At 46.6% G+C, this 25,957-nt stretch overlaps 5 protein-coding genes across 9 annotated transcripts; all 5 read left to right on the forward strand.

The window, feature by feature from the left end:
* Positions 1-3,291: 3,291 nt before the first annotated feature.
* LOC100825944 (bax inhibitor 1) lies at positions 3,292-6,724 on the forward strand. Its single transcript, XM_003573805.4, has 6 exons — positions 3,292-3,645; positions 4,493-4,636; positions 4,737-4,828; positions 5,824-6,010; positions 6,125-6,280; positions 6,374-6,724. Exons 1-6 carry the CDS (start codon positions 3,523-3,525, stop codon positions 6,428-6,430), a joined length of 759 nt encoding a protein of 252 aa, XP_003573853.1. The 5' UTR covers positions 3,292-3,522; the 3' UTR covers positions 6,431-6,724.
* A 506-nt stretch (positions 6,725-7,230) lies between these two features.
* Positions 7,231-10,116, forward strand: LOC100828499 (cyclin-P4-1). Its single transcript, XM_003570817.4, has 2 exons — positions 7,231-7,859; positions 9,547-10,116. Exons 1-2 carry the CDS (start codon positions 7,390-7,392, stop codon positions 9,863-9,865), a joined length of 789 nt encoding a protein of 262 aa, XP_003570865.1. The 5' UTR covers positions 7,231-7,389; the 3' UTR covers positions 9,866-10,116.
* Positions 10,117-10,994: 878 nt separating this feature from the next.
* LOC100824409 (RNA-binding KH domain-containing protein PEPPER) lies at positions 10,995-15,721 on the forward strand. Its single transcript, XM_003573800.4, has 6 exons — positions 10,995-11,469; positions 12,543-12,798; positions 13,688-13,836; positions 13,930-14,142; positions 14,348-14,542; positions 15,257-15,721. The coding sequence occupies exons 1-6, from the start codon at positions 11,068-11,070 to the stop codon at positions 15,452-15,454; spliced, it is 1,413 nt and encodes a 470-aa protein (XP_003573848.1). The 5' UTR covers positions 10,995-11,067; the 3' UTR covers positions 15,455-15,721.
* A 175-nt stretch (positions 15,722-15,896) lies between these two features.
* LOC104583925 lies at positions 15,897-19,184 on the forward strand. Of its 5 annotated transcripts, XM_024462332.1 has the most exons (5): positions 15,897-16,592; positions 18,060-18,213; positions 18,460-18,539; positions 18,641-18,793; positions 18,888-19,184. In XM_024462332.1, the coding sequence occupies exons 1-3, from the start codon at positions 16,084-16,086 to the stop codon at positions 18,490-18,492; spliced, it is 696 nt and encodes a 231-aa protein (XP_024318100.1). In that variant the 5' UTR covers positions 15,897-16,083; the 3' UTR covers positions 18,493-18,539; positions 18,641-18,793; positions 18,888-19,184. The 5 variants fall into 5 exon arrangements, with proteins under 5 accessions (XP_024318100.1, XP_024318099.1, XP_014756683.1 ...); XM_024462331.1 differs by having other exon boundaries at positions 18,460-18,793; XM_014901197.2 differs by lacking the exon at positions 18,460-18,539.
* A 1,320-nt stretch (positions 19,185-20,504) lies between these two features.
* LOC100828799 (probable alkaline/neutral invertase F) lies at positions 20,505-25,786 on the forward strand. Its single transcript, XM_010237948.3, has 5 exons — positions 20,505-20,605; positions 22,140-22,538; positions 22,794-23,228; positions 23,804-24,356; positions 25,072-25,786. Exons 2-5 carry the CDS (start codon positions 22,173-22,175, stop codon positions 25,368-25,370), a joined length of 1,653 nt encoding a protein of 550 aa, XP_010236250.1. The 5' UTR covers positions 20,505-20,605; positions 22,140-22,172; the 3' UTR covers positions 25,371-25,786.
* The last annotated feature ends 171 nt before the right edge of the window (positions 25,787-25,957 follow it).

Below are 25,957 nucleotides of genomic sequence, written 5' to 3' on the forward strand. Positions count from 1 at the left end.
CGCCGTAGATATGCATTATGTTTATACATACATATATCCATGCATGGTATATACTGAATGCCGCTGGGTTAGACAATCTTGCAATACGCGCTAGTAAAATACAGCCAAGAGTAAAAGAAATCAAACGGCCGGCAACACATCGTCATCATTTTACCATTCCTTCTTGTCTTTTTGGTTAGACATGGTCATTGCTGGGTCAAGCCGTTTGATTATTTGTCTTCATATGTCCGTCAGCTAAGGTCTCTCTCTTTTCGGATCGAACGGACCACCCATCTTTTCTTGGTCTTTTCTAGCACGAGCATCGCAAGTTCCCTTGTAGCTAGGTCTCCAAGTAGTAGGTAGTCATGTATATTTCTCCTGGTTTTACTTTGTTTTAAGCGGGGTTTAATTCCTCTTGGGTTTCCAAGTAGAAACCAGCTGGTCAGCTACAAGGATTTTTTCCCTTCGTCCTCCTCTCTCAGACGAAGAAAGGAAACACTTCCGTGCAAATTTCTTGGTCAAGATCGACTGCATCAAAAAATGGTTCGAGGTCATTGATCAACAGCTCGTGCAAAAAAGAAAAAGAAGGAAAGATCAGCTCTCTCAATTGTCTTTATCGGTCGGTAATTCCTGATCGATCGGTCTCTGCATGTTCCAGGTATAGCTGTTTGTGCAAACAAAAAAAAGACAGCTCGCTTCGTCTGATGCTAAATTTTTGTGGTTGTTTTAGTTTAAACTAGTGCATTTGTTTCTGAATGCAACATGTTCTAGCTTTGTTTGAAGCCAAACCTAGTACTGAATAACTTTTCAAGGTTAATTGATGAAGTTCAAGTTCACAGAAAAACCTAGTACTGATTAAGGAACACTTTGTTTATCGAAAGTATATACGTACATCAAATTAAGCCATCAAAAGTATATACGTACATCTGCAGGTTGTTTTTGTCATCCGTTCGGAAATTAAAGCAAAACGAACACTTTGTTTTTCATCGAAAAGCCATCAATTCTAGCTAGCTAGACGTATACACGTACGTCTCCTTTAATTAGCCGACGTCCGACGGCTGCTAAAATTGTGCTAGGAAAATGCCAAGGTATCGGCCGGCATGCAGGCAGAAGAGACGACGCACGAAATTAATTAAGCTCTGACCGGTGGGCCCTGCTTCTGGAAGAGAGATAGATACAGAAAGCGAACGGCACTGTATGTTCAGGCAAGTTCTCGTCGCCACTGGACGGACGATAAGGACTCGAGCACTCCCGGCAACCGGACGCGGCGGGAAGCTTCCTTCGTGTTTCCTATGTGCATCTCCGCCAGTTTACCAATACATATTACATATTTAATTCCTCCGTTCGAGTAAGTCAAATTTTGTTTAAATATGAACTATAGATATATGTAATAAAAATTAATTTAATATGCGACGAAGGAAGCATACGCCAAAACTGTTAATGTACCCAATGAGGGCTAGAAAACTCCTAGACCAGCTTACCCATGCATATGCTTACATAATTTTTTTAGGTAGTTACCTAGATTTCTCTCTTATAATCAAATAAGGTACCAAAACTTGGATACTCATATTTTTCCTCCCGCGCGGCTAACCACCACGGAAAACTTCCTGCTCGTCACGCGGTCGCCGTCGCCGAGCGCCGCCCTCTCTCCCTCTCTCATCCTCCCCCGCCCCTTCATGAGCTTTCCAGACCCCATCCCGTCCCGCAGCAACCGGTTGCCACCGGCACCGACAAGTCTCTCCTGTCCTTTCACGTACCTCTCCCACCGCTCGCCGGCCCTGTCCCGCTCCTCTTCCTCCGTCTCCCGCCCACTTCGTTTCCCCATCTCTGGGGCAGCAGTGGGTGCAGCACAGCGGCAACGAAAGCCAGGCGCGGAGGCATATATCGGCGGCGACGCAGCACATCGACGGCAGCAGAGGGGCAGAGGAAGAAGGTCGTGGGATTTTATTGTCTCTATGGCTGGTGGGTCCCGTGTGTCAGTGCAAGGTACTCCCTCCGTCCCATATTAAGTGACTCAGATTTGTCCAAATATGGATATATCTATACCCAAAAATTATCTAGATACATGTAATATTTTATCACTTAATATGGGACGAAGAGTACAAGAGAAAATAAGGAATAGACGGGTAAGCCGGCGGAGAAAAGCCGAAAAAACTGACCAAGTTCTTTTCTATTCTGTTCCTAAAACCAGTGTGAGATGACCGAGAAATCCTCCTATCTCTCTCGGCTGCGCCGCCACGTGGCACCACGGCATTGGCTGGCCTTCCAGAGTTTGCGTCATCCGCGCGCGCAGGATAATCTACAAAGCGTAAAAAGGCGCGCCGTACGTTGTTCGTGCGGCGCAAGGCTAAAATTTTGTGATCTGCCGAGCGTACGCAGTTACGTAGGAGTACGTACGTGTGGTGCGGACTAGTTTTAGGCGAGAGAGGGAGGAATCATGCATGCGGGTCGGCTCTTGGTCGTTGCATTTTCTTCTTTCTTCTTGGCCACGCGTGGTTTTCACGGGGTGCGACCTCTTCTTGATTACGCGTGGCTTTCTTGGCAGACGTACTAGTAGCATCTGCCGTTACATAATCACTTGGTTAATTAACTAAAACTTAATTGGCATTCATTTCCGGTCTCTCACCCCCGAGAAATTACAAGCCCCCTGATAGAATGACATGATACTGGAGTACAATATAATACGTCCATGTCGTCATTCTTCGAAGCGTGATTAAATAACTAACTAACCCCACCGCAAAAATCTGTATCTACGTCTATACACAAAAAGTCCACAGTGCCAACTCAAGAACTCAACTACGTTTTTACTACACCGTAATTTATCCATGTATACTCTTCTCTGACAAGGAAATCAAGGAAACGAGGGAGTACATTCCATGGCCCGTGGTCCAAACGCAGGGTTTACATACACGCGAGCGCCACATGAAGGAAATTCACGCGGGACACAAGCTCTGATTCCGGCGTGACCAGGACAGAGTTTATACTTCCTCCGTCCAACAAAAAAATATCTCAAGTTTCAAATTTATTAAATTTAGAATGTATTTAGACATGATTTAGTGCGTAGATGCATTCAAATTTGATCAAAAGTGAGACATCTTTTATTGTACGGAGGGAGTACTGTCAAGGGGAAGAAGAAAAAAAAAAGTCCCACAGACTGCGTGACCGGAAGCTTCTGGTGCTCCCGCGATGCACCGTCGTACGTATATACAACTGCCACCCGCAAAAAAATAAATACAACTACTACCCGCTGGCTGGGTGGGGCCAGGCACAAAACCAAGGACGCTTCCCGAAACTTACCCGAGCAAATACCACGCCCCTTCCCTTCGCTTCGTCACGAATCAAACCACTTCCCTTCCTTCCTCCACGCTATATAAATTCCGCGTCTCCTCTCTTCGTTATCCACCACACAAGTTCGAGTTTCGGAATCCATACATCGAAAGCGCAAGGAGACAAAGTTGGAGGAAGAACACACACAACACACGGGCGGGCGTGCATACTTTGCGTGCGAGCGAGGCTCAGATTCGGCGAGAGAGAGAGAGAGAGATGGACGGCTTCTTCTCGACCGCCTCGTCGGCGGCGTACGGCGGCAACAGCGGCGGGTGGGGCTACGACTCCCTGAAGAACTTCCGCGAGATCTCCCCCGCCGTCCAGTCCCACCTCAAGCTCGTACGCAACCCATTCCCCTCTCTTCTGTCCTTGTTTAATTTGGCTCCTCATGTCTGTCTAGGGTTCCGCGCATGGGAGGGATGAGGCGGTCGATTTAGGGGGCAGCGCGGCAGCATCTGATGGCGGGGCTGTCGATTTGGGCCTTCGTAGTCGTGGGTGGGCGATTTTCGAGAGGGAATTTGGAGCGGTTTGCAATGCAGGTTGGCGCTGGTTTGGTCGTTGGGCGCTGATCCGTTGTTCTGTTCGAGCCTGGTTCTTCTTCCCCCCCTGAAATCTCCCCCCTGATTAGATGAATCAGATGGTTTGGAGCTCGAGTACGCGCCGGATTTGGGGGGGGGGGGGGGGGTGCTTCTCCGTCCTGCTGTATCAGCGGGTAAAATTTGGGTTGGTGCTCAGGCGAATCGATGGATTCGTGTGATGCTCGTGATTAGCGCTTAGGGATTGGCCCTAGTTGGTTTGGGGGAATCGATACGGTGATTGATCGAGAGGTCGAGAGATTCTCCAGCGCGAGTCGTGACAGCTCTGGGCAGGCCATTCAGAAAATTCGACGAATGCTGCTTTGACTTTGGTGTATCGTTGTTTACTCTAGCATTTTTCCTGCCATATACGAGTATGCTGCATACGTCCTGAGTATATAGAATGGTCATGAACCATGGCCAGGCACTTGGATGCTTTCATGTCATAATTACCGCATACTAGTTATTAGTTTCCATCCCTTTCATCTTGAACGAAGGGTTGTACTTGGCATGCATACCAATTTTTGTTTGTAAACTTGTACTGTGCCTCGCTATCAGGTTGGATAAGGATGGATGGTTGCATTTGGTCTAATTTTTACTGGTCTCTGCAGGTTTACCTGACCCTATGTTTTGCCCTGGCCTCGTCGGCGGTAGGAGCTTACCTGCACATCGCCCTGAACATCGGAGGGATGCTGACAATGCTCGGGTGCGTCGGAACGATCGCCTGGTTGTTTTCGGTGCCAGTCTATGAGGAGGTTGGTGTCATGAGTAGAGAAATTCACAAGGAATTTGGTTCCTGGAAATGTCAAATACATGGTGCGCTGACTTTCTTCATGTGTGTTTCCCTGTGAGCAGAGGAAGAGGTTTGGGCTGCTGATGGGTGCTGCTCTCCTGGAAGGAGCTTCGGTTGGACCTCTGATCGAGCTGACTTTAGACTTTGACCCAAGGTAAGGACAAAAATTATCCTTGTCGTTGATACAAATTGGCCTTAGTTTGGCATACATGGATTAGGAGCTAAGCTTGCAGCAGAAAACCATGTGTGTAGACACACATGGTTGTCGATGACGTTGATGGTATGTCATGGATTGAGTGTGACACAATTTGCTCGCGGTAAATACCATGATGCGACGGCTGGATTTCTGCTGAATATGTGTCATTATCGATTCACTGTCTGGTTGTTCTGAAGCATTAATTAGGTTGAAATTCTGCCTATCGGTTGATCTACTTTTCTCTGCTGGTACTCTTTTTCCTCATTAGATTTGGTACAAGTATAAGATTTTTCTTCCTGATAATGCTTGTACCCTCCATGATATTATCTAATTCCCTACATGACGTTAGTAACAGTTGGCTATCTGAAGCTTGCATCAGATGCTTGTTTAACAGGTGACTTAGCATGGATGAAAGGATATGTAAATTTTTATTGTTTTCAGAGTATGTTATTGCTCCCAATATATTCAGGGTGGACATAACCTATTTTGCTGAATCCTTAACCAGTCCGCACCTAGGATAGCTGCTATGATCAGTCATTTTTAAGCAAGCCACTATTGTCGGCGTAGTGGATCCCTGGGCATTTCCCCTATTGTGTTTGGACCCTTGGGGTTAATTGAGGTTTTCATACCCTTGGGCTTGGGTCCTTTGAACCTTCAATTTTGATACTCCCTCCGATCCATATTAGTTGTCTCAAATTTGCCCAAATATGGATGTATCTATGTCTAAAATGTGTCTAGATACATGTAATATTTCGACAATTAATTAGGATCGGAGGGAGTATTGAAGTTTGAGTACTTGGTACTATTTCTTGTGATAATTAAGCGAAGACTGCCAGATCCCTGATGTTCCATAACCTTAATTTTAGTATATTTCTGCTCCGTGCTCATCTGCACTTCACATTCGTGTTATTTCTGGTTTCTGACGAACCTTGCCTTTTTCCTTGTGTGAACAGCATCCTTGTGACAGGGTTCGTTGGAACTGCCATTGCTTTTGGGTGCTTCTCCTGTGCCGCGATCGTTGCCAGGCGCAGAGAGTACCTGTACCTAGGTGGTCTGCTCTCTTCCGGCCTGTCGATCATGCTCTGGCTGCAGTTTGCCACGTCCATCTTTGGCCACTCCACTGGCAGCTTCATGTTTGAGGTGAGATGTGCGCTGCAATCCCTTGTTTCCTTTGTCACCCACGCAAATAAACAGTACTATCTCCTTACTTTTGACCAAGCAAACCCTTGACACAAATGTGGATGTGCCTTGCAGGTTTACTTTGGCCTGTTGATCTTCCTGGGGTACATGGTGTACGACACGCAGGAGATCATCGAGAGGGCGCACCGTGGCGACATGGACTACATCAAGCACGCGCTCACCCTCTTCACTGACTTTGTTGCCGTCCTTGTCCGCATCCTCGTCATCATGGTGAGCACCTCGAGCCACCTCCCCACTGGTTGCCATGATTTTGGTTCATCTGATTTATGCCTTTTGCTGATGATACGCTGTTCTCCATTGCAGCTCAAGAACGCAGGTGACAAGTCTGACGACAAGAAGAAGAAGAAGAGGAGGTCCTGAACGTTTCCTCTGCACATAGTAGCTACTACCACCACAACCGCTACTAGTACATTACCGCTACGTAGGAAGAAGAAGCTGGCGCTGTAACCTTGGACGCCTTTGTTGCCTCTGTTAATTCGTGCTGTGTGTGTGAACCTGCCGCGAGTTTGCTGATACGGTATAGAATCCGGATCTCTCGTGTTTGCAGCTGCGTTTCGCGTTGACTGGAACCTGGAACGATTTCATTTGCGAAGAACATGTTCCGAGTACCGATCTTGTCTCAGTTTCTGACATTTCTCTGTCCATATTTGCTCATGCGAAACGTGCTAATGATGCTGATTCAGCCCATTTTGTGCTGTCATGATCCTGTCATCTTCTTGCGGTGATACCTCGTTCATGGGTACTGTACTTTTGGTGGTGATCCCGAAGCCGAACTTGGTGTATACATGTGCAAACAGAAATGCCCAATTCCGTCGGTGCGTGGCTGCCAGGCACCAGCTGCCTACACCAATTGCAAACCTTGGTCAACCAAAGCTGCTAACAGCGGCATCTAGTCTGCGAGCTTAGCAAAACGCAGCTGCAAAAGTTTTTTGGTTTCACTTCACACATGGAAAGTGGCGATCAAACGTGGACAAATATTGAGCGCACGATGAAACGTGGACAAATATTGAGCGCGCGCACGCTAGCTGCTGTCGTGTCTCTCACATTCGACGACGCGCTGTTTTTTTGTCTCGTAGGAGTACCAAATTCAGTCCGAATGTTGGTCAAACAAAGTCTAAACCAGACATCGTTAAGAACACGCAAATTGACAAGAGATTGTTATCCTTTATACACCAAACCGGCGTCTAAAGTGAGCAGTAGTAGATCGGAAAGCTTAAGCGCGCGGCGGCGGCGTATATAAAAGCAGCCGAACCAGAGCACGCTCGCTCGTCAATCGTCATCGTCTCCCACCACGCGCGCGCAGGGGATCTACCTCAGCAATGCCCCCACCCCACGCAACCAACAGCGGGCGGGCGGGCGGGCGGAAGCCAATGGAGAGGCCCCCATGGAGAGCAGCAGCCACGACGACGACGAGCAGCAGCAAGCAGCCTAAGCGCGGCGGCTCGGCCTCCCGCTCTCCGTCGCCGGCGCCGAAGGTGGTGGCGGTCCTGGCGGGGCTCCTGGAGCGCGCGGCGGAGCGCGGCGACTCTGACGCCGAGGGGGAGGGGGAGAGGGAGGCGGCGGGGCTGTTCAGGGGGGAGAGGAAGCCGGAGATCGGCGTGCGGCGGTACGCGGAGCGGATCTACCGGTACGCCGGCTGCAGCCCCGCCTGCTTCGTCGTCGCCTACGCCTACCTCGACCGCCTCGCCGCCGCCGAGGACGAAGAGGCGGCGCTGAGGGTGGACTCGTACAGCGTGCACCGCCTCCTCATCACCAGCGTCCTCGTCGCCGCCAAGTTCATGGACGACATGTGAGTCCACGCCCCACTAGCTCGACTCCACTCAAACTTTAAACACCAATCCCGTTCATGGCCGCTCTCCATTGTTGCATCTCAATGTCAATCGACTTCCAGCCAGTCTTCACCTCGCTCGCTGCGTTAATTAATCGAGTAGACTAAAAATCGGGCAGCCAATTCGAGATAGGTAGATAGGAGTATAATTTTGAGTCGAGTGCGTGCTAGAGTTGACCACCACCACCAGCAGCAGCAGAGATTCCCGCCATGGATATCGACACACTTCTCTCTGCAACGCACTAGTTCGAACCCCCACTCACTAATGTCACGCTTCAGCTGGCTCGATCGATCGAGTTGTAATCTCGCCTGTATGAGTGCGAGCGCAGGGGATCGAATCGCCGGTACACGTTGGTAATTTTCAGCTACGACATTCAGATGCAGTTCTTGGTTCAGATCGCTCGATCCGGCATCATTTAGAAGCTGTTGAATTGCATGATTGGATGTTTGCAGTAGCTAGCTATGAATAGAATATGCATGGACGAGGCGGTCGGCGTCGGGGCGTGTCGGCGAAGGCAACAAGCCGGACAACGTGCTTTACCCAGCCACCTACCTGCCCTGCCATTGATAATTGCCACCTGGATAGGCTCTCTAGCCGCATTGTCCGGACATGTCACGTGGGGCCGGTCTGACGTGGCACCATGATATATCCTGTCGAATTATCGATGTGGACCGCACAGCCGTTCTTCAGTTCTGGCGACCATCGTGAGTTCCATCCATGTGGATTTGCAGTAATATGCTCCCACTGATCCTAAATTATTGTCTCAAAATATGAATGTATCTATTCTTAAGAAGTGTTTACATTTCGACAACGATTTAGGGTCGGAGGGAGTATTTCACACAGCAGCTGATCAGTAGGTATGGTCTGGTGAGTGGTCGATGCATACACAACAACAACTTCTGATCTTATTCTTTGGCACACATTGCGAACTGAAGGTTTTCACCTGTAGATTTAGAGGAAAAATATTTGAAGAACCTGTGAACTTATATACTCCGTATAAGTTATGTAAGTACTACCGGCCTGCTGCATCATTGTTGCGTTCTCATGCTCTGAGTAAAAATAAGTTAAAGAGGACCATCGGGCGGTTGGGTAGGTATGCATGCTGGTCGATGAATCCATCGATCGGTTGGGACGTCCGTCCGTTGGACCAGCAGCTGGTCGCTAGGCTGTAGCTAACATGAACTGGATTGGTCACCTAACTCGAAACCACACAACACCAAACGCCACCAGCTAGCCTGCCCGGCCCCTAGCAATTAACAAGTTCACTTTGCCCCTAATCATGTGCAATTCCATGTTAACTACTCGCATTTTTAATTTTTTTCCCCTACTACAGAGATAAGATAGAAGAAGTAGCAAATACTCCATCTTATGTTGTTCTCGTTTTAAAAGAGAGATGACGACGTACGTACGTTGTGGACACGCGCATGTGTGTGTGTGTGTATTTTGTTAGCTTACTCTACTTTATAACATCTTCTTAATTCTGGCAATTAAGCTAGCTAGCTAGCTAGCTAGCGCGCGGTACGTACCCAATCATGAGCTATATGTTAATTTGTCGCCACGTTGACGTGTCTCCATGCATCTCTCAACATCGTTATGGAATCTAAATCATGATCTTAAATGAGTTGCGATGCAATTTTTGATCATCAGACACTACAACAACGCCTACTTCGCGCGGGTGGGCGGGGTGGAGCTGCGGGAGATGAACGGGCTGGAGCTGGAGTTCCTCTTCGCCCTGCGCTTCCGCCTCAACGTCACCCCCGACGACTTCGCCTCCTACTGCGCCGCCCTCGAGTCCCACATCGCCCCCTCCGCCTCCGCCGGCCGCCGCCGGCCATTGATTGCCTCGCCGGACGACGCAGAGGAAGAACAAGAGGGGCCAGGTTCAGCCGCAGCCGCAGCCGCAGTGCCGACGACGAGCTTCGCGGCCGCTCGGCAGAGGGCGGTCGGGTTGATGATCGCCCAATGACACATACGCGCTAGCCAGTGCCGATTGCGACATGCATGCGCGCGTGATTCTTTTGTTTCTTCTTCGATTCTTTCTTTTCCTTTTTTTTGTTTTTGTTTTCTTCTCTGCTAGCTTCTCCATCGATCGGCCAATCAATATTGAGAGTCTGTTGCATCGATTTCCCGTCGTGTTGATATCAGTTCATTGATTGCAATCGTGGCGTGGCCGGCGGGCAAGCCACCATTAATTAATTTTGTTTTGTTAGTACTTAATGCATCTTTTTCCCCCGCGAATTAATCTTAGTTTTGTTAATGCACTACTAATGCTTTTGAGCTGTTATTTTGCCAGATTAGTTTATCTAGAACCGGCGCTGGTCAATGGCACGTGGGTCCATTATTTGCAACGTCGGCTACTCATATGCCATATTTTACGTACCGAGGCATTTGGGCCAGTGTGCTAGCTAGACATGCTAGGACGTATACGATGAGGTGGTGCCAATTTTGTGCTCCTTTGTAATTAAGACAGCTCGTATGTTTTTTTTTCCTCATTTACTTTTTGATATGGCTCAATTTTCTTGGCTCCGGAAACCGTTCAACAACTGTCCACTACTCTCGTATTCAGGCGCGTCTGCTAACATACACGCAGTTTAAATAGTGGGATTATACCATATTGATCCCAATGCCGAGCTAAAAATAGTGGCATGCATGGGACATTTCCAATAATGCTTTGTTTTGGGTAATGTGGATAAATTCCGAGGTGGAGTAACGTGTCTCAAATTTGTCAAAATTTGAATGTATCCGGACATAACCTAATGTATAGATGCATTCAAATTTAGTCAAAGTTGAGACGGAGGAAGTACTACTTTTTCTTTGAACTGGAGCAATCCAAAATAGGAATACAGTATACTAATTAGTTTTTTCACTTCATCGCATACTAAACATAATCATCCATTCTAAGTTCATCAATTGTAGCCAATTTTCGAATATCGTGTGTGAGCTAGCCTCACGTACCGGTTCGTTTGAGATCACGTATCCTGCAGACAGGACCTGTCAATGTCAAGCTTGAAATTAGTCCCTAATTTTTTTCAGTGCACACTTAATTCATCTCGAATTCTCTAGAAATCATTCAATTTTTCTAAAAAAGCGAAATGTAGAAATGTTTTGCACATCTCACTCACAAGCCACTCCACTCGACTCTCGTCCCCTTCCAAAAACCCTCGCCCAATGGCGACCGCGGCGCCGGAGGAGCTCGCCCACCACGGAGCCGAGGAGGAGGAAGAAGAGGAGGACCCGGAGGAGGTGGAGCCGTGGCTCGGGAGCTCCGACTCGGAGCCGGAGGAGCACCCGCCGGCGCTCGAGCCGTGGGTCCCATCCCCCGAGACAGAGCCGGAGCAGCATCCGCCGGTGCCTGCACCGACGAATTCGGCGTCCACGGAGGAAGAGGGGGAGTTCAGGCCGCGGTGGCCTGGGTTTCCCGGCGCGAGCGTGTTCCGGCTGGTCGTGGCGGGGGACAAGGTGGGCGGCCTCATAGGGCGCCGGGGCGAGACCATCAGGCGCCTCTGCGAGGAGACCCGCGCCCGCGTCCGCGTCCTCGACCCCGCGGACGGCGTCGCCGGCCAGCAGATCGTAAGACGCCTTTCGCTTCGCTTCTCTTCCAGGGAATTTTGGTTGGCCCGTGACCCGTGTTAGGGTTTATGGCTCGATGCGGTGGTTAGGATCATTGGACACGGGAATGGCATGTGTTTTTTTTTCCGCGGGTCACCTGTCCCATGCTTAACTTGAGAGGTTTGCGTGCGTGGAGGATGCGTTGCTAAGGTCTCACGTCTGTTGTCACCAATCAGGCTGACTGATTAGCGCTACAAGCCAAGGCTAAATGAGAAATTGGCTCTGGGTTTTGTGCATGCTGACTGTTAAATTGGACTGTGGCATATGCGTGGGTCTGCCGCGAGTAATTCTTGACATAAAAATAAGTCAGAAGTTTGGTGTCGTCATTGCTCTGGTTTGGGTTATTCAATTCCAAATTCTGTAGGGACTTGGGCAGTTTGATGATTGTCACACTGTAAAGTTTCATCTTGCAATGACATGCTAGATGTAATTATGTTGTTTATTACTCGTACATAATAGATAGCGAGTGTTGCTTTGTCGCAAAGTCAAATACTTAAGTATCTGTAATGATGCAACCTGTCAGTGTGCTCACATGGATGAAGCCTAATCATCATTTAAAATTCAGTGGATAAAGTGGAAGACCACAGGCACCAGGTTGGCCAATCACATATAAAACTCAGAAACCAACCTTGATTATTGAAATGGGCAAATAGAAATAAATGGCATCACTGTTAGCTTTTAGCTTCTACCCCTTTGCCCTTTTCTTAACTTTATCACGGCTCCAGCTGTTAATCGCTATATCTGTGGGTTTGGCTTATAATGTAGAACTATGTCGTATGATCTCTTCCGATTGCCAGCTACTTTTTTCCCTGTCGTTGTTTAAGAGGGAGCAACTTATTGTTTAATTAATTTGCTCTGCAAAGTATGTGTACTTTTGTAAGGATTAGAAGCCTTGGCCATGTTATCTACTGGGGCATGTAGAGGTCATACTTTTATCAGTACAATAGTCAATAAACAACAACAAAAAAGTTCAAACTGTGTTCATTAGTTTTCTACTTATTCACCGTGTTAATTTTATTTTCTGTCGTCTTTAGGTTTTGATATCTGCAACAGAAGAAACACAAGCAGAGCTGGCACCTGCAATGGATGCTGCAATTAAGATATTCAAACATGTAAATGAGATAGAAGGGATCAATGCCAGTGTCACATTTTCCGCTTCTGCACCAGAGATTTGTTCTGCTAGATTATTGGTTCCTAAAGAACAAGCTGCACACTTAATTGGCAAGCAAGGAATCATGATCAAGTCAATTCAAGAAACTACTGGTAGCACCATAAGGATTATAGATAAAGGTATATAGTTATGCATTCTACATGGACATTATTAGTTCAAAATACTTCGCACATTTCCAGTTTGATTCTGAATTGCCTGTCATTTTTGAAAACCATGAATTGATGACATTGGTTTCTTCTTTCGTGTATATTTGAATGTGGAAACAAGGGACTCTACATGGATACTCTAAAGTAAACATGGTGCCCCTAACTTGTATAGTTCACCAATATCTGAATGTCAACTTCTCTCTGCTAGGGAAAATCTGGAAAATCAATTGGACTGTTTTTCCAGCTTTATATTATAGCACCAACTTTCTCTGAAAAGTAGCACCTGCCTTCTCTCAGAAAGTAGTGCTGGTGCTGTTCACTAGAATAGCAGAACATCCTGTTTGACCTCTGGAAAGGAGTAAAGTTGATAGGATTCTTGTTCTCCTGTTATATAACTTGCTAGCATGAGAATACTTAGTTTCATTGGCAGACACCAATGAGTCAGCCCAATGGTTTCTTGTGACCCTTGTCGAAAAAGGTGGTTACCAAAAAGTTTAACACTAAGACCACCATGTAGTTCTATCACTTATCAAAATAGATTGGAGTTTTCTTTCTGCTACATAAAGAACTGAAATATTAATTGCAGAAAAGAAGAAACTTGGTTTCCATATGCTTGATCTTGTATTTGTAGCTACCAATACCATACTGATTATTTTTCAGTGTAAAAAGTCTGCCTGGGCAGCGGATTTTCCAACAGCATGTGCAGTGGGTTACAATTTTGAAAAGCCAAACAAAGTAATTTCCACATCATTTGAGCTTCTATCCTTTTGGCTAGCTTTTCTGTTTCCAATTTTATTTAGGTGGTTGTGAATTCAATCTAGATCACTGGATGTAACATTTTCTACTGGATTTACTTTTCTAGACGACCTTTTGAATTATCGGATGGTGGATGAAAGAATTGTGGAGATACTTGGTGCTTCCCTCAAGGCCCTCAATGCCCTAAAATCAGTGCTTGGACTTCTCCGGAAGTTCTTGGTTGATCATAGTGTACTTCATCTATTTGAAAGAAAGGTATTCTTGTTGTGCCTGTTGCTTATTATGCATAAAGCGGAGAGCAGCTCGTAATGTTATCATGGAATCGATATTTGCCTCGCTTATCTGCAGAACCAAGCCATAGCTCATGCACAGGATATTTCTAAAGAAAATCAGGTTTCCAATGATTATGCTCTTCCAGTGAGCCGGGACCTTTTGCTATCTGACGGTCAAAGTCCACTTAGCCCGAAAGGCAACAGATACCTGTCGTATGGACGAGACCCATCTGTTTGTGACCCATATTCATCACAGATCAGACATCCAACTGAGTCCTTAATAAAAAAGGTCTGATGCTATGACTATTATCCCCGAGTTACACACCCGTAATGTGTGTCATTTTGCTTGTAAAGATACACTAAAGTTTCAACTATTCCATGCAATTTCTCTTCTGCATTTCCCTTTTTTTCTCAAAATGTGACCTCATATAGTCATCTTTCATCTTTCATCATGCTACTGCAGATTCTCTCTTACAGAATCATTTTGCTTTCAGATTACACAGACAATGAAGATCCCATTGCCACAAGCTGATGAGATAATTGGTGTAGGGGGGCGAAACATTGCACATATACGTTCTGTTAGTGGAGCAATTGTTGTTCTTGAGGAAACTGGAGATTATCTGAATGAGGTTCTTGTTACTATCCAAGGGAGTTCTTCACAAGTTCATACTGCGCATCAACTTGTACAGGTTAATTAAGCCTGTTCTGATGAATCCTTCTCTTGTATCATGTTATGGTATTAAATTAGGATGTCATGTGAGTTTTTGTTTGCCTGCTTACGTCCTTATGTCCATCATACTAGTCTGCTATACATTTTACTTTGTCAGGACCAGAAACTCGGCCCAAACACCCAGTTGCCACCTACCAGTTACACTAGGTTGAGCCCAGAACTAAATGTACTCGACTGTACCAGATGGATTTTCTTACAGCATGTTTAGTGTAGTTTACATATGGTTGAAGATTTTAGCCAACCTTTAGGAGATATGAATATGTTGGATTCATCGTGGCAGTTTTCTTAAGAGACATTAGACTAGTAACTTAGTAGTAAGATATTAGGAGGAAAGGGCGCATGGTTTCTTTCATCCCCAGAGTCTGGAGCTGGATACGACTTGAGAAAACCACTGGTTTGCAAGGGGAAAGCTTACCTGCTCAGTTGCTCCGTCTATCATTGTTCTGTTTGTTTATCCTTGGTGATTCGGATCGTCTCTTAACTAATCTGTAGATTTTAGCTTGCCGGAACTGCTCTCTGCTAGCGTGCTACACAGCACCGGATAGCTTGCCAGTTACCAGTTGCAAGGCGTAACATAGGATTATGTTCCCTTACTCAGCTGATTGATTGATGCGGTCACACAGGTAACTGAATTCACATGCTGGATAAAAGCATGACTTGTCATTTTTTGCAGGTTATTCTATTGGGCGACAGAGAAGCTCCACCAACCAGGAGCAGCTATAATAACGACCTTGACACCGGCATTCCAGGGCGGCTCTTCGCTCCAGATGGTGTTCCAGCAAGTCAAGACCACCCATTGTTGCACCACGAATACCGACCATCCAGCGATGGCTGGGGACACTCTGCTTACCGTGGATACAGGCTGGTATAGTCGAGCAAGTCCTAGCGACCAGGCACACCCAGCGTCATCGTCGCGCCCAAGGATCGATCAACCAACACCTGGATCGCGAAATGTGGAACTCTTTACTCGCTAGAAACGTGTCTGTGTCTGTCTGACGAGGGAAGGACAGATGAAGCAGCCGTGAGCTAATTCTGATGTGTGGCACCTTTTTTGTGTGTGGCATCAATCACAATCGTTGTGGCACCTAATTCTGATGTCCGAAGAAACTCGCTTGTGATGGATTGCCAATGTTTCACTCGTAGTCGCATTTCCTTATCCTAACTCACGGGCTTGAAGGTTTTTTTGTATAATAGGGGGACTCTCACGGGCTTGGTGGCAGGGGTGGGCCTGTGAAGCCTCGCGTGTGGCCGGCCCTTGGTGGGCTTTCTGGGCCTCGCGCTTAGATGCATCGGATTCAAGATCAGTAAACCGTGTCGGAGACGATCAGTCGCCCCATAAAATCCCGTCTATCTCTCTCGACAGTCGACACGACCTCTCCAAAAAAAATAAAAAAAATCTCTCTCGATACGAATTCGCCCGCCGTCTACCGGCTCACTTCCTCAAGCGGAGAGCGCTAAAATTTCCCGTCGGCAAGGCGCAGACCCTGCCGCCGCCGGCGTATGGAGACGAAAGCGGCTTCGGGCAGGATCCTTGATGATTCCTCGAAGCGGCCAAGCGTCCACCGGCACCAGATCCCGTTTCGGGGCGTGAAGCGAGCAAGGGATCTGCCCGGCTACCACCCGCACCGCTGCTCCTCCGCCCCCGTCGGGAGGAGGGACTGGTCGGGTCTCGGGGATGGGCCGGCGGGCTTGATTGCCGAGCTCCTGCTTGCCGACGACGTGGCGGACTACATCCGCTTCCGCGCGGTGTGCCGCCCATGGAGGCAGTGGTCGGCGGATCCGCGCGCGCACGGCATCCTCGACCGCCGCTTCCACCGACGCAAATGGATCATGCTCCGGGAACGGGAAGCCGCCGCCGTCTCCTCAACTTCTCCACCGGCCAGTGCATCCGGGTGCACCTCCCGGAGCTCCGTGGCCACCGCGTGTTCGGGCCAACCACCGAGGGCCTTCTCGTCCTGCTCCACACCACCTCCTTCCTCGTCCGCCTGCTCAACCCGCTCACAGGCCAGGTAACCGACCTCCCGCCGGCAACCAAACTGCTCCCTCGCCTGACCAGGTACATGAACGCTGCCGATGCCTTGGAGGTTTCGTCCGCTGGCCTTGCCGATGATTCCACGTTCGCCGTCTTCTTCGGCTGGGTTAAAAAGTTAGCCGTAGCCAAGCCTGGCGACGAGTGTTGGACAACGCTGGTCGATCCGGGGAATTATCTCTTGGCAGCCATGTCGTTTCAAGGCCGCTTCTACTGCGTTACCCGCCGGGGTGTCATGGTAGTGAAATCCAGTAGTGCCGCCGCCGCCGACAAGCCACCGCGGTTGCTGGTGGCTGCCAAGCTAGCAAAGATGTTTTCGGAGATTGCGGGCACCGTGCGCCTGGTGAACAACGACGGGGAGCTGACCCTGGTGTACCGTCTCTTAGGGCGAGACAAGTGCATGAAGTATGAGGCATACCGGGTAGATTTGAAAGCGAGGAGAACAAAACCTGTTTATGGCCTTGGTGGACGTGCTCTGTTTATCGGCTTGAGCCGTGCACTTTCTGTGTCCCCGTTGCTGTTCCCCCCGATCAAGAATGACTCTGTCTATCTGGGATGGGATAGTATGATCGGCAAGAGTTTTGGAAGCACTCGACCGTATCAGCTGTGTGCTGGCTTTGTTCAAGTCAGTGAGATATCTGAGCCTTTCCATGGGGAGTTTGGACCCTGGGGTATTGATGACTATCTGTGCTGTTATGTCACAGATTCCGGATGTTGGCACACTCTTCAATTGTGTGCCATTTTGAACTAGAAACGCTGTGTATCAGCTTCGTCTACCATTTGTTTGCTTGCTGTATTCAAATATGCTTTTGTAAGTACCAGTTGTACTACAAATATTGTGTGGGTACTCTAAATATATATATATATTTATGTCTACTACATTTCGTTATTAAGGTGCTTTAATTCTTGTTCCGTTTGGTGCGCTTGCAATCGCATCTGGATGATTCGTGCTGAATCCAGCAAGCAAGTACAGTGTGGACGTACTCTTCCATACTTATTATTGTTTTTGGGAATGCTTTCCTTTGTAGCATCTACACTTGTATCTACCGTACCCTTAGGCGTCTCGATCGTGGGATTTCTGGTCTTTCCATCACGGCCTCATCTAGTCGTCCCCAACCCCTTGAAGGACCCAACATCTGATATGGCTATTATCTATCGTGCGGAAAGGTTCTGCCTTGGTTAGGGAAATCCGTGAAAAACAGAGTATGAATAAGTCACGTCAACGCTTGTCAGAGCTTGCTGGATCTAAGCTTGGAGATATTCTGGGTGTTGAGAAAACAGCTGAACAGGTAGAATATTGTCGCGTGTCCTATTTTACTTGGGATTCCTTGCATGTTTTGTTATCATCCTTCTTATGGTCATATTTCATTTTCTGTGATTAGTTTCTTCCAAATTATCAGCACAAGTTTCCTATAACCTAGTGTTAAACTTTCTGTTATTGGAGCAGGTTGTGTGAAAATCAAGTAGTTGTGGTTGTTGGTGAAACTGGTTCTGGAAAGACTACCCAACTGACTCAATATCTGCATGAGGATGGATATACCATGACTGGCCTTGTTCAGCCAAGACGTGTGGCGGCCATGAGTGTTGCCAAGCGCAAGCGGGTGAGTGAAGAAATGGAAACTGAGCTTGGAGACATAGTTTGATATGCTATTCGTTTTGAGGATATCACTTGCTCTAATTCTATAATAAAGTTATGCTGCTGCTTGTGTCTTTACTTGGTATTGGAATGACCCTGAATTCTGGGTAATTTTGATCTTGTAATTAATGTTCTGAATTCAGAAAAGTAGTTTTGGTTGGCTCAGTTATTTAGCATGGAGTTCCTCACTGATCATAATTCCTATTTTCAGTATATGCATGACAGATGGAGTGCTTCTCCATGAAACTTTGAAGGATGGTGGCCTTGATAAATATTGGCATGCTGTAACTTGTGTTGTATTTTTAACCCTGATGGTCCTTTGATATGTAGATTACCATACCTCAGTTTCAATATATTACTTGTCGTATTGAAGCCCTTCCCCTTTTTTGTAGAGTCAGTGTCATGGATGAAGCACATGAAACATCACTGAACACCGGTGTTCTATTTGGTATATTGAAGAGGGTTGTTGCACATTGACAGGATTTCAAACTAACTGTCACATCCGCAACCCTAAATGCCGACAAATTCTCAAAATTCTTTGGAGGGTAAGATAATCTTGTAGAATTTTTCTCCTAGTAAAGATTCGAATGCAGTGTGCACGTCTGCTAACTTTGTACTAATTTTTCTCTTTATGCGCAGCATGCATGCCTGTATTTAACATTCCTGGCAGGACACTTCCAGTGAATACCTGATTCAGCAAAACACCATGTGAAGACTATGTGGAAACAGCAGTGAAGCAGGCCATGGCATCCACATAACAAATGACCCTGCCGACATCCTCGTCTTCATGACTGGGTAGGAAGAAAGCGAGGCTACCTGCTATATGCTCGCGCTGGGGGCACTCGCAAATGCATGACATTGCTGAGACTTCCTCAAAGGTGGATGGTATCATCCGTGTCATTTTTTCGATAAAGGGAGCTTTTATTGAACTTAAAAGTCGCATCAAGAAGATACATCAAGCAAGTTCGCACCTGGCCTCTGCATAGCAAGATGCACATAGCCCAACAAAACCGTTTGAAACGAAAAGTAAAAATCTTAATACACCCGACAAGAAAGACACTAAGGAACTTGCAGCCGCAGTTTACACTGTCACCCATTGCGGGTAAAAACCTCCCTGAGAGCTCGCTCCACTTGAGTACAGGCAGTCATAACCAAAGGTCTGTCCACTTCCCGTTGCAAACGCCCAGGAACGGAGCAAGTGGGTACACTGGAAGACAACCTACATAAGAGATGGAGATTGTCGGTTATGGATATGGAAAGATGAAGGTATACAATCCACGGATGGGCATGGAATATGGATGCTCTTCAGGTTTTTCCATGTAGTCGAGCAGCTGCAGATCAGCGTGCTGGACATGCAGGAAGAACCAGCCCCGGCACATGCTACGGGCTGTTCATAGAATCAACATATCAGAATGAGATGTTCCTTAACCCCGTGCCAGAGATCCAGAGGACTTACATTGGGGCGACTAATCGTCGCCGACACGGTTTACTACTCAGATGCACCTAAGCGGGAGGCCCAGAAAGCCCACTTAGAATAGTTGCGGGACCCGCCAATCAGACCCCTTGATTCTGATCGGCCGTGGGGATTATTTTACGGATTTGGGGCGGCGGGGATTTAGGGTACTCTAGGAAGAGGAGGGGCTGGTTGGAAAAAGAGCAAGAGAATTTTGTAATTGTTGTGGGACCCACCAATTCCGTATATGCACAATTTCAGTGATCCAAATGCGCATTTTCAGAATGCGAGGACAAAGTCAAACGGTCAACGCAAGTTCAATTTGCTTCATATAAACCGTGGTTGGACGAATGAAGGATTTTTTTTTTTAGGGGAATAAAGGATTATTTCTTGAAGCAGGATGAATTTGAAAACCACCGTGGTTGATTTTTCGTAACTGAGGCAAAAATTAAGAGTACAAGTTTTGCCAGGTAGGTTAAGGATATATAAGGTTTCATGCCTTCTTTTGGAATTCTGGATACACAAGTTAGTGTAAGACGCTATAGCATCTTGTGTGTGATGATCCATCAATTTGCATTAATACTCTTCTCCGTATTTGATCCCTGCATTTGCTTGTGAAATTGCTGAGTGTTGTGAGCAGGAGGAGCAGGGAGTATTGCTGAACCGTCCGTACTGAGAGCATCGCCGGTTTAGTCGACGGTCCGGTTTTCAAAACTAGGTGTGGTGGATGATCGCAAATTTTAAGCCCTGTCTAATTATTAACATCAACCCTTATAGTATTTGTGAGCATTGTTGGAGTGATAAAGCCCTAAACCCCCAGACCAACATTCCTTCTTCCCCAAGGCCTTCCCTTCCACTTCCACCGACCAGGGCGCGCCCGCCCCGCCCGCCTGCCGGCTTCGAGGTACTCCTCCCTCCCTCCTCCTCCTCCTCCTCCTCTCTTCCCCATCATCGTCCGCTCCACCGCCGTTGTCACCTATACGTTCTCTCGTCGATTCCTCCCCGGAACTGCTCTGCAACCCGAGCCTCTTTTTTTTTTGGTACGAAAATGTTCCATGGTTTGTTCTGCTCTGAGCAATCCGCTCCGAATCTCACATTCCTGTCCGATTCAACCTGTTTCGTCGCGGAGATTTCTCGTTTCTAGAGTGAGTGGTTTGAGTGACGTGGCTGTGCATGCCGGAGAAATGTTTCGATTCCGGGAGGGTTTCCCCGTGCCCGAATCGCGTGAGGATGGGAGTTTTTGGCCTGCTGGGAGTTGTTTCGATCGGATTTCGTGTAAGGATTTCTAGGGTTATGGCGTTGATCCGAGCGGAAACTCGTGTTGGCCCAATGCTGTTGGATTGGGGTTGTCCGTCGGCGCGGCCATGAGAGATGAGGTGGATTCGCATTGGCCCTTCTCTCGTTCCGGTTTTGTGTGTGATTTTGTTCTTACTTTTGGATCTGACCAAATTGGGTCCTTATTGCTCGAGTTCATTTTGGGTTTTTGGGCGGTCTTACAGTTCAGCACAAGGTCGTCCATGTCTTGGCCCTCCCTCCTTCATGTTTAGCGAAATTTTTGGGATGCTGCTCTAATTTTGGTCCTAGTGCGTTTGAATTGTTCTCAGGCCATTTATAGCATTTTAGCTGCTGTTTTCACAAGGGCGATCAGGTCCAAGTGTACCACCCTGCTGTTCTGTTTCCCCATTTAGAGACTTTGTCGAGAAATCATGATTGTATCTCTGTAATTTGTACAATATTGTGCTGGGTAGCAAGGCTTCATGCCTTTGTTTAGAATTCTAAATACACCGGTTAGTGTAAGACATTATAGCAACTTGTAATGTTGTGTTCTGCCCCTGTGTGATGACCCATCAATTTGCATTAATACTCTTCTCCGTTTGTGATCCCTGCATTTGCTTGTGAAATCGCTAAGTACTGTGAGCAGGAGCAGGTAGTATTGGTCTCAGTGCTGTACATGACAGAAGTATTTTACAGAGTTTGTCAGGTTGTGTTAGATTGGAATTATGCACTGTTACCTGGGTACCTTTAGACAGTATGCAGCCTCAGGCATACATTCAATTCCCCAAAACTATCCTTCCGAGCAGTATTGAGTAAATTACCAGTGTTAGTTCCTTTTGTATTTGTATTTTTTTCGAGATAAAAGGATGCATTTCTCATAATGTTGGTTTGCATTTTAATGACATGGGAATTTATTGGTGTGTCTTCATTTAGAAAGATCTAGTGCATGTTGGTTCTATTTAGTTTTGCTTACATCTCTGATTCGTGTTCTGGTATCTCAGTTTGGCACTTGAAAGTTTCACCAAACATCTACGTACTGGCAGAATCCTTCAATAAGAATGCAATGCATTTTATGTAGAATATAGAGTTTCTGAATTCTGAAATAAATTCACCTTGCCGTTGCATAATTTTTTAACTTGTTTTATCTTTTCGAATTATCAAAGGTTTTGCTATTTGAGGACTTGCGAACTAGAAAGATGGTACTCTGGGCTGAACCTATTCCCCCGATCGTTGTCCCTGGGAGTAAGATTGCAGAACTGACAAATGATAGCAAGCATGACACCTCAAATCTGGACCAAAAGACAAGAATGCGTACTATTGAGCGGCACAGGTCTTGTGAAGTGAGTCAACTGATCTTATCTGAGGTAGAACATGATGGTACACCGAGATCTTCATGTTCTCCTTCTGTTGAATCAACTATAGAGACCCATGCGTTGCACAGGCATACAATCGCAGATGCTGCTTGGGAAGCCCTGAAGCAATCAATAGTTTACTTCAGAGGTCAACCAATTGGAACTGTTGCTGCAATAGACAGGTCACAGGCCGAACTAAACTATGACCAGGTTACTTTTCCTTTCCAGTTGAACCACTATTTTTTCCTCTTAGTAGTTATGAACATCCCGTACTACTACTATGTCATGTTTTGATGCCCTTCTCAATTCTATTTTGCTAGTCTTGAATAGAAAACATGAACGCTTTTAGTTATTTCGTCTCCTGTAAAAAGCACCATGTCTCTCATGGACAAACTTCTAAATCTCCTTGCACCCTACATACAGTATTATCAACATTGATGAGATTTTTTCCATGTACTGGAACAGGTCTTCATGAGGGATTTCGTTCCCAGTGCCTTGGCTTTCTTGATGAAAGGGGAACCATTGATAGTGAAGAATTTTCTGATAGAGACTGCTCGCCTTCAATCAAGAGAGAAGATGGTTGATCTTTTTAAGCTTGGACAGGGTGTGATGCCAGCAAGCTTCAAGGTGCACCATTCCCACCCTACGAAGAAGACTGAAAGTCTGCTTGCTGATTTTGGTGAAATAGCTATCGGAAGAGTTGCTCCCGTGGATTCTGGCCTGTGGTGGATTTTTCTTCTTCGTGCTTACACCAAATGGACAAGGGATAATTCTCTGGCTGAAAGTCCTCACTGCCAAAGGGCCATGCGCCTTATTCTCAAGCTGTGGCTCTCTGAAGGGTTTGATACATCTCCAGCTTTACTTTGTGCTGATGGATGCTCCATGATAGACCGTAGAATGGTAAGCCACTCAGACATCACCGGTTTTTTGTTGTTGTTGCTATGTATGGTGGATAAGATGTGTCTTTCCTGCTTGCTTATGTCTTGTTACAAAGTTACAGTCCAAGAATGAGACCAAAGTCTGAAATTACATTAAGCCCATTTAGGATATGTTGGTGCTTGTAAGTTTATTCTATGTGGGCTTAAGGGTGGAGACCCTTTGATGCTGTCTTAAGAATGAGACCAGAAATCTGAAATGTGATTTCTTTTAACGTTAAGAATTGGACACTGGACAGTAAACAGTAATGCATTTGTTTTATGAGCATTGTGTAGTTATGAACAGTGAAATAAGTGAATGCCATTAATCGAAGTATTGAAGGGATCAAGTTATTTGTTTGAGTCACACATCATGACTGTTGTTGAAATTGGGAATGGTAACAAAATTCACTTTGAATTACTTGTTAATTTTTTAGGAGGTGAAGTAAAAAGTACAAATCATCTTGATGCTCTTTGGGATGGGAAATTCTCTAAATGTATATCTTGAGCATTTGTTCGTGTTCATCCTTTTCTCTTGCTTAGTAATTAAAATATGTGCAGGGTATATATGGCTATCCAATTGAGATCCAGGCCCTCTTTTTCATGGCTCTAAGATGTGCCTTAAGTTTGCTGAAAGACTCTAATGATGACTTTGTGTGCCAAATAACAAAGAGGATCAAAGCTTTGAGCTACCATCTGCACAGTTATTATTGGCTTGACTTCCAAAGACTCAATGATATATATCGCTACAAGACAGAAGAATACTCACAGACAGCTTTGAACAAGTTCAATGTGATACCTGAATCAATCCCTGATTGGATATTTGACTTCATGCCTAGCCGTGGTGGCTACTTCATTGGCAATGTCAGTCCTGCAAGGATGGACTTCCGCTGGTTCTGCTTGGGCAACTTCATTGCGATTCTGTCATCATTAGCAACTGGAGAACAAGCGGAGGCAATATTGGACCTTGTGGAGGAACGCTGGCAAGAACTTATTGGAGAGATGCCCATGAAGATCTGTTACCCTGCAATGGAAAACCAGGAATGGCAGATAGTCACTGGATGCGACCCAAAGAATACTAGATGGAGTTACCACAATGCAGGATCATGGCCAGGTAATATTGTTGGATTAGCAGCTGATAGTTCAAACTTCATGCTGTTTTTGAAGTAATATCATTCTGTTTTAGCTAGCCTTCTGTCAAGGATTGGTCTACGCATGATTCCTTTGTGAACCTTGTTGAAGTTGCAAACTTGACAGATTATCTCTTATCAAAGTAAACAAATAAGGGCGCTTTAACTACACTCAGTATGTGGAAAGTAATTTTGTCTAGTAATATTCCTATTGCATTTGATGTAGCATAGGAGCTGATTATGATGATCCTGAGGCAATCATCTTTAGAGAAAAAGGATAGTGGACAAGCATTGGCATTTCCAAAAAACCTGATGATGACACCCCGTCCTATCCTGCTCCTAAAACACATGCACTTGTTTTACGCCTGGGTGGTTTATCGGTTTAGGGCTCAAGGACTTGCCTGGTAGTGTATTTACTTCTCACTTGAGATTTATATCTGTCCACAGTGTATAAATTGATGTAATCTGACTGAATAAATGTCCTGAAATTGAAGAGCCAGATGAGATTGGCACGCGGTGTTCTTGTAGTGAGCAGCTTCCTAAATTTTATATAAGCCACTGCCAGTTATATCGTCACCTATGTTTCATTCTGTATTAGCTCCTTGGATCTGTGCCATGGGCGTTATATTTCCTCTCGATATATGTAGCGCATTTTTACCCTGTTGACCCCTGTGTTCTCCATTAATTTCGCAAATGCAGTGCTGCTGTGGCTCCTGGTGGCGGTGAGCGTGAAGCTGGGGCGGCCCCACATCGCGCGGCGCGCCGTGGAGCTGATGGAGAAGCGGCTGGCCAAGGACGAGTTCCCCGAGTACTACGACGGGCGCGCGGGGCGGTACGTGGGGAAGCAGGCGCGCAAGCACCAGACGTGGTCCGTGGCCGGCTACCTGGTGGCCAAGATGCTCCTGGACGACCCTTCCAACCTCCGCGCCGTCTCCCTCGACGACGACGGCCGCGGCATCCGTGAGCCCGTCCTCAAGCGCAGCAACTCCTGCCCCTGATCCTGAAAGGCGCGCCGCTGGAAACACGAAACAGAAACACAATGCTGCCGGTAACTGTACAGGTTTTGCGATCACTTGGTTCTGATGGAGAGGAGACGAGAGGAGGTAACGTTGCATACGTCGTATAGCTGCTAAGTTTGGCGTCAGTCACAGGTTCGAACACATGTTCATAGATCGCTGTGTTTGGAGAGGAGGAAGCTCTTTTTTCTGTCCTGTTATGTGGTAGAAATGTTGGTAGGATCGATGGAATGGTTTGTGAGGAGAGTGGTAGGGATAACTGGGGACATTTGCTTTGTGCATGCGCTGATTCACCGGTTGTCTTGGCTTTGGTTAGCTCTCGGCTCAGGTTTTTCGCTCGCACGTGTTTTGGATGGATGGATGCTCTTGGATTGGAATGCTGATGGTGTTTGTTGCTCCTCTGCTGTTTTCATATTCACGAAATGGTTTGTTTTGTGATGGCGCTTGTTGATCAATGGCTTATTTTCTTTGGTACTGATATCGTTTTCCACAGTGCGGCGGCTCCTTGTTTGTTGGCATGTCGCTGCCAAATGGCACGACTGCAACAGCATGGTACTCTATGGCACAAA

The sequence above is a fragment of the Brachypodium distachyon genome, chromosome 3 (assembly GCF_000005505.3).
Source record: "Brachypodium distachyon strain Bd21 chromosome 3, Brachypodium_distachyon_v3.0, whole genome shotgun sequence".
Lineage (NCBI taxonomy): Eukaryota > Viridiplantae > Streptophyta > Magnoliopsida > Poales > Poaceae > Brachypodium > Brachypodium distachyon.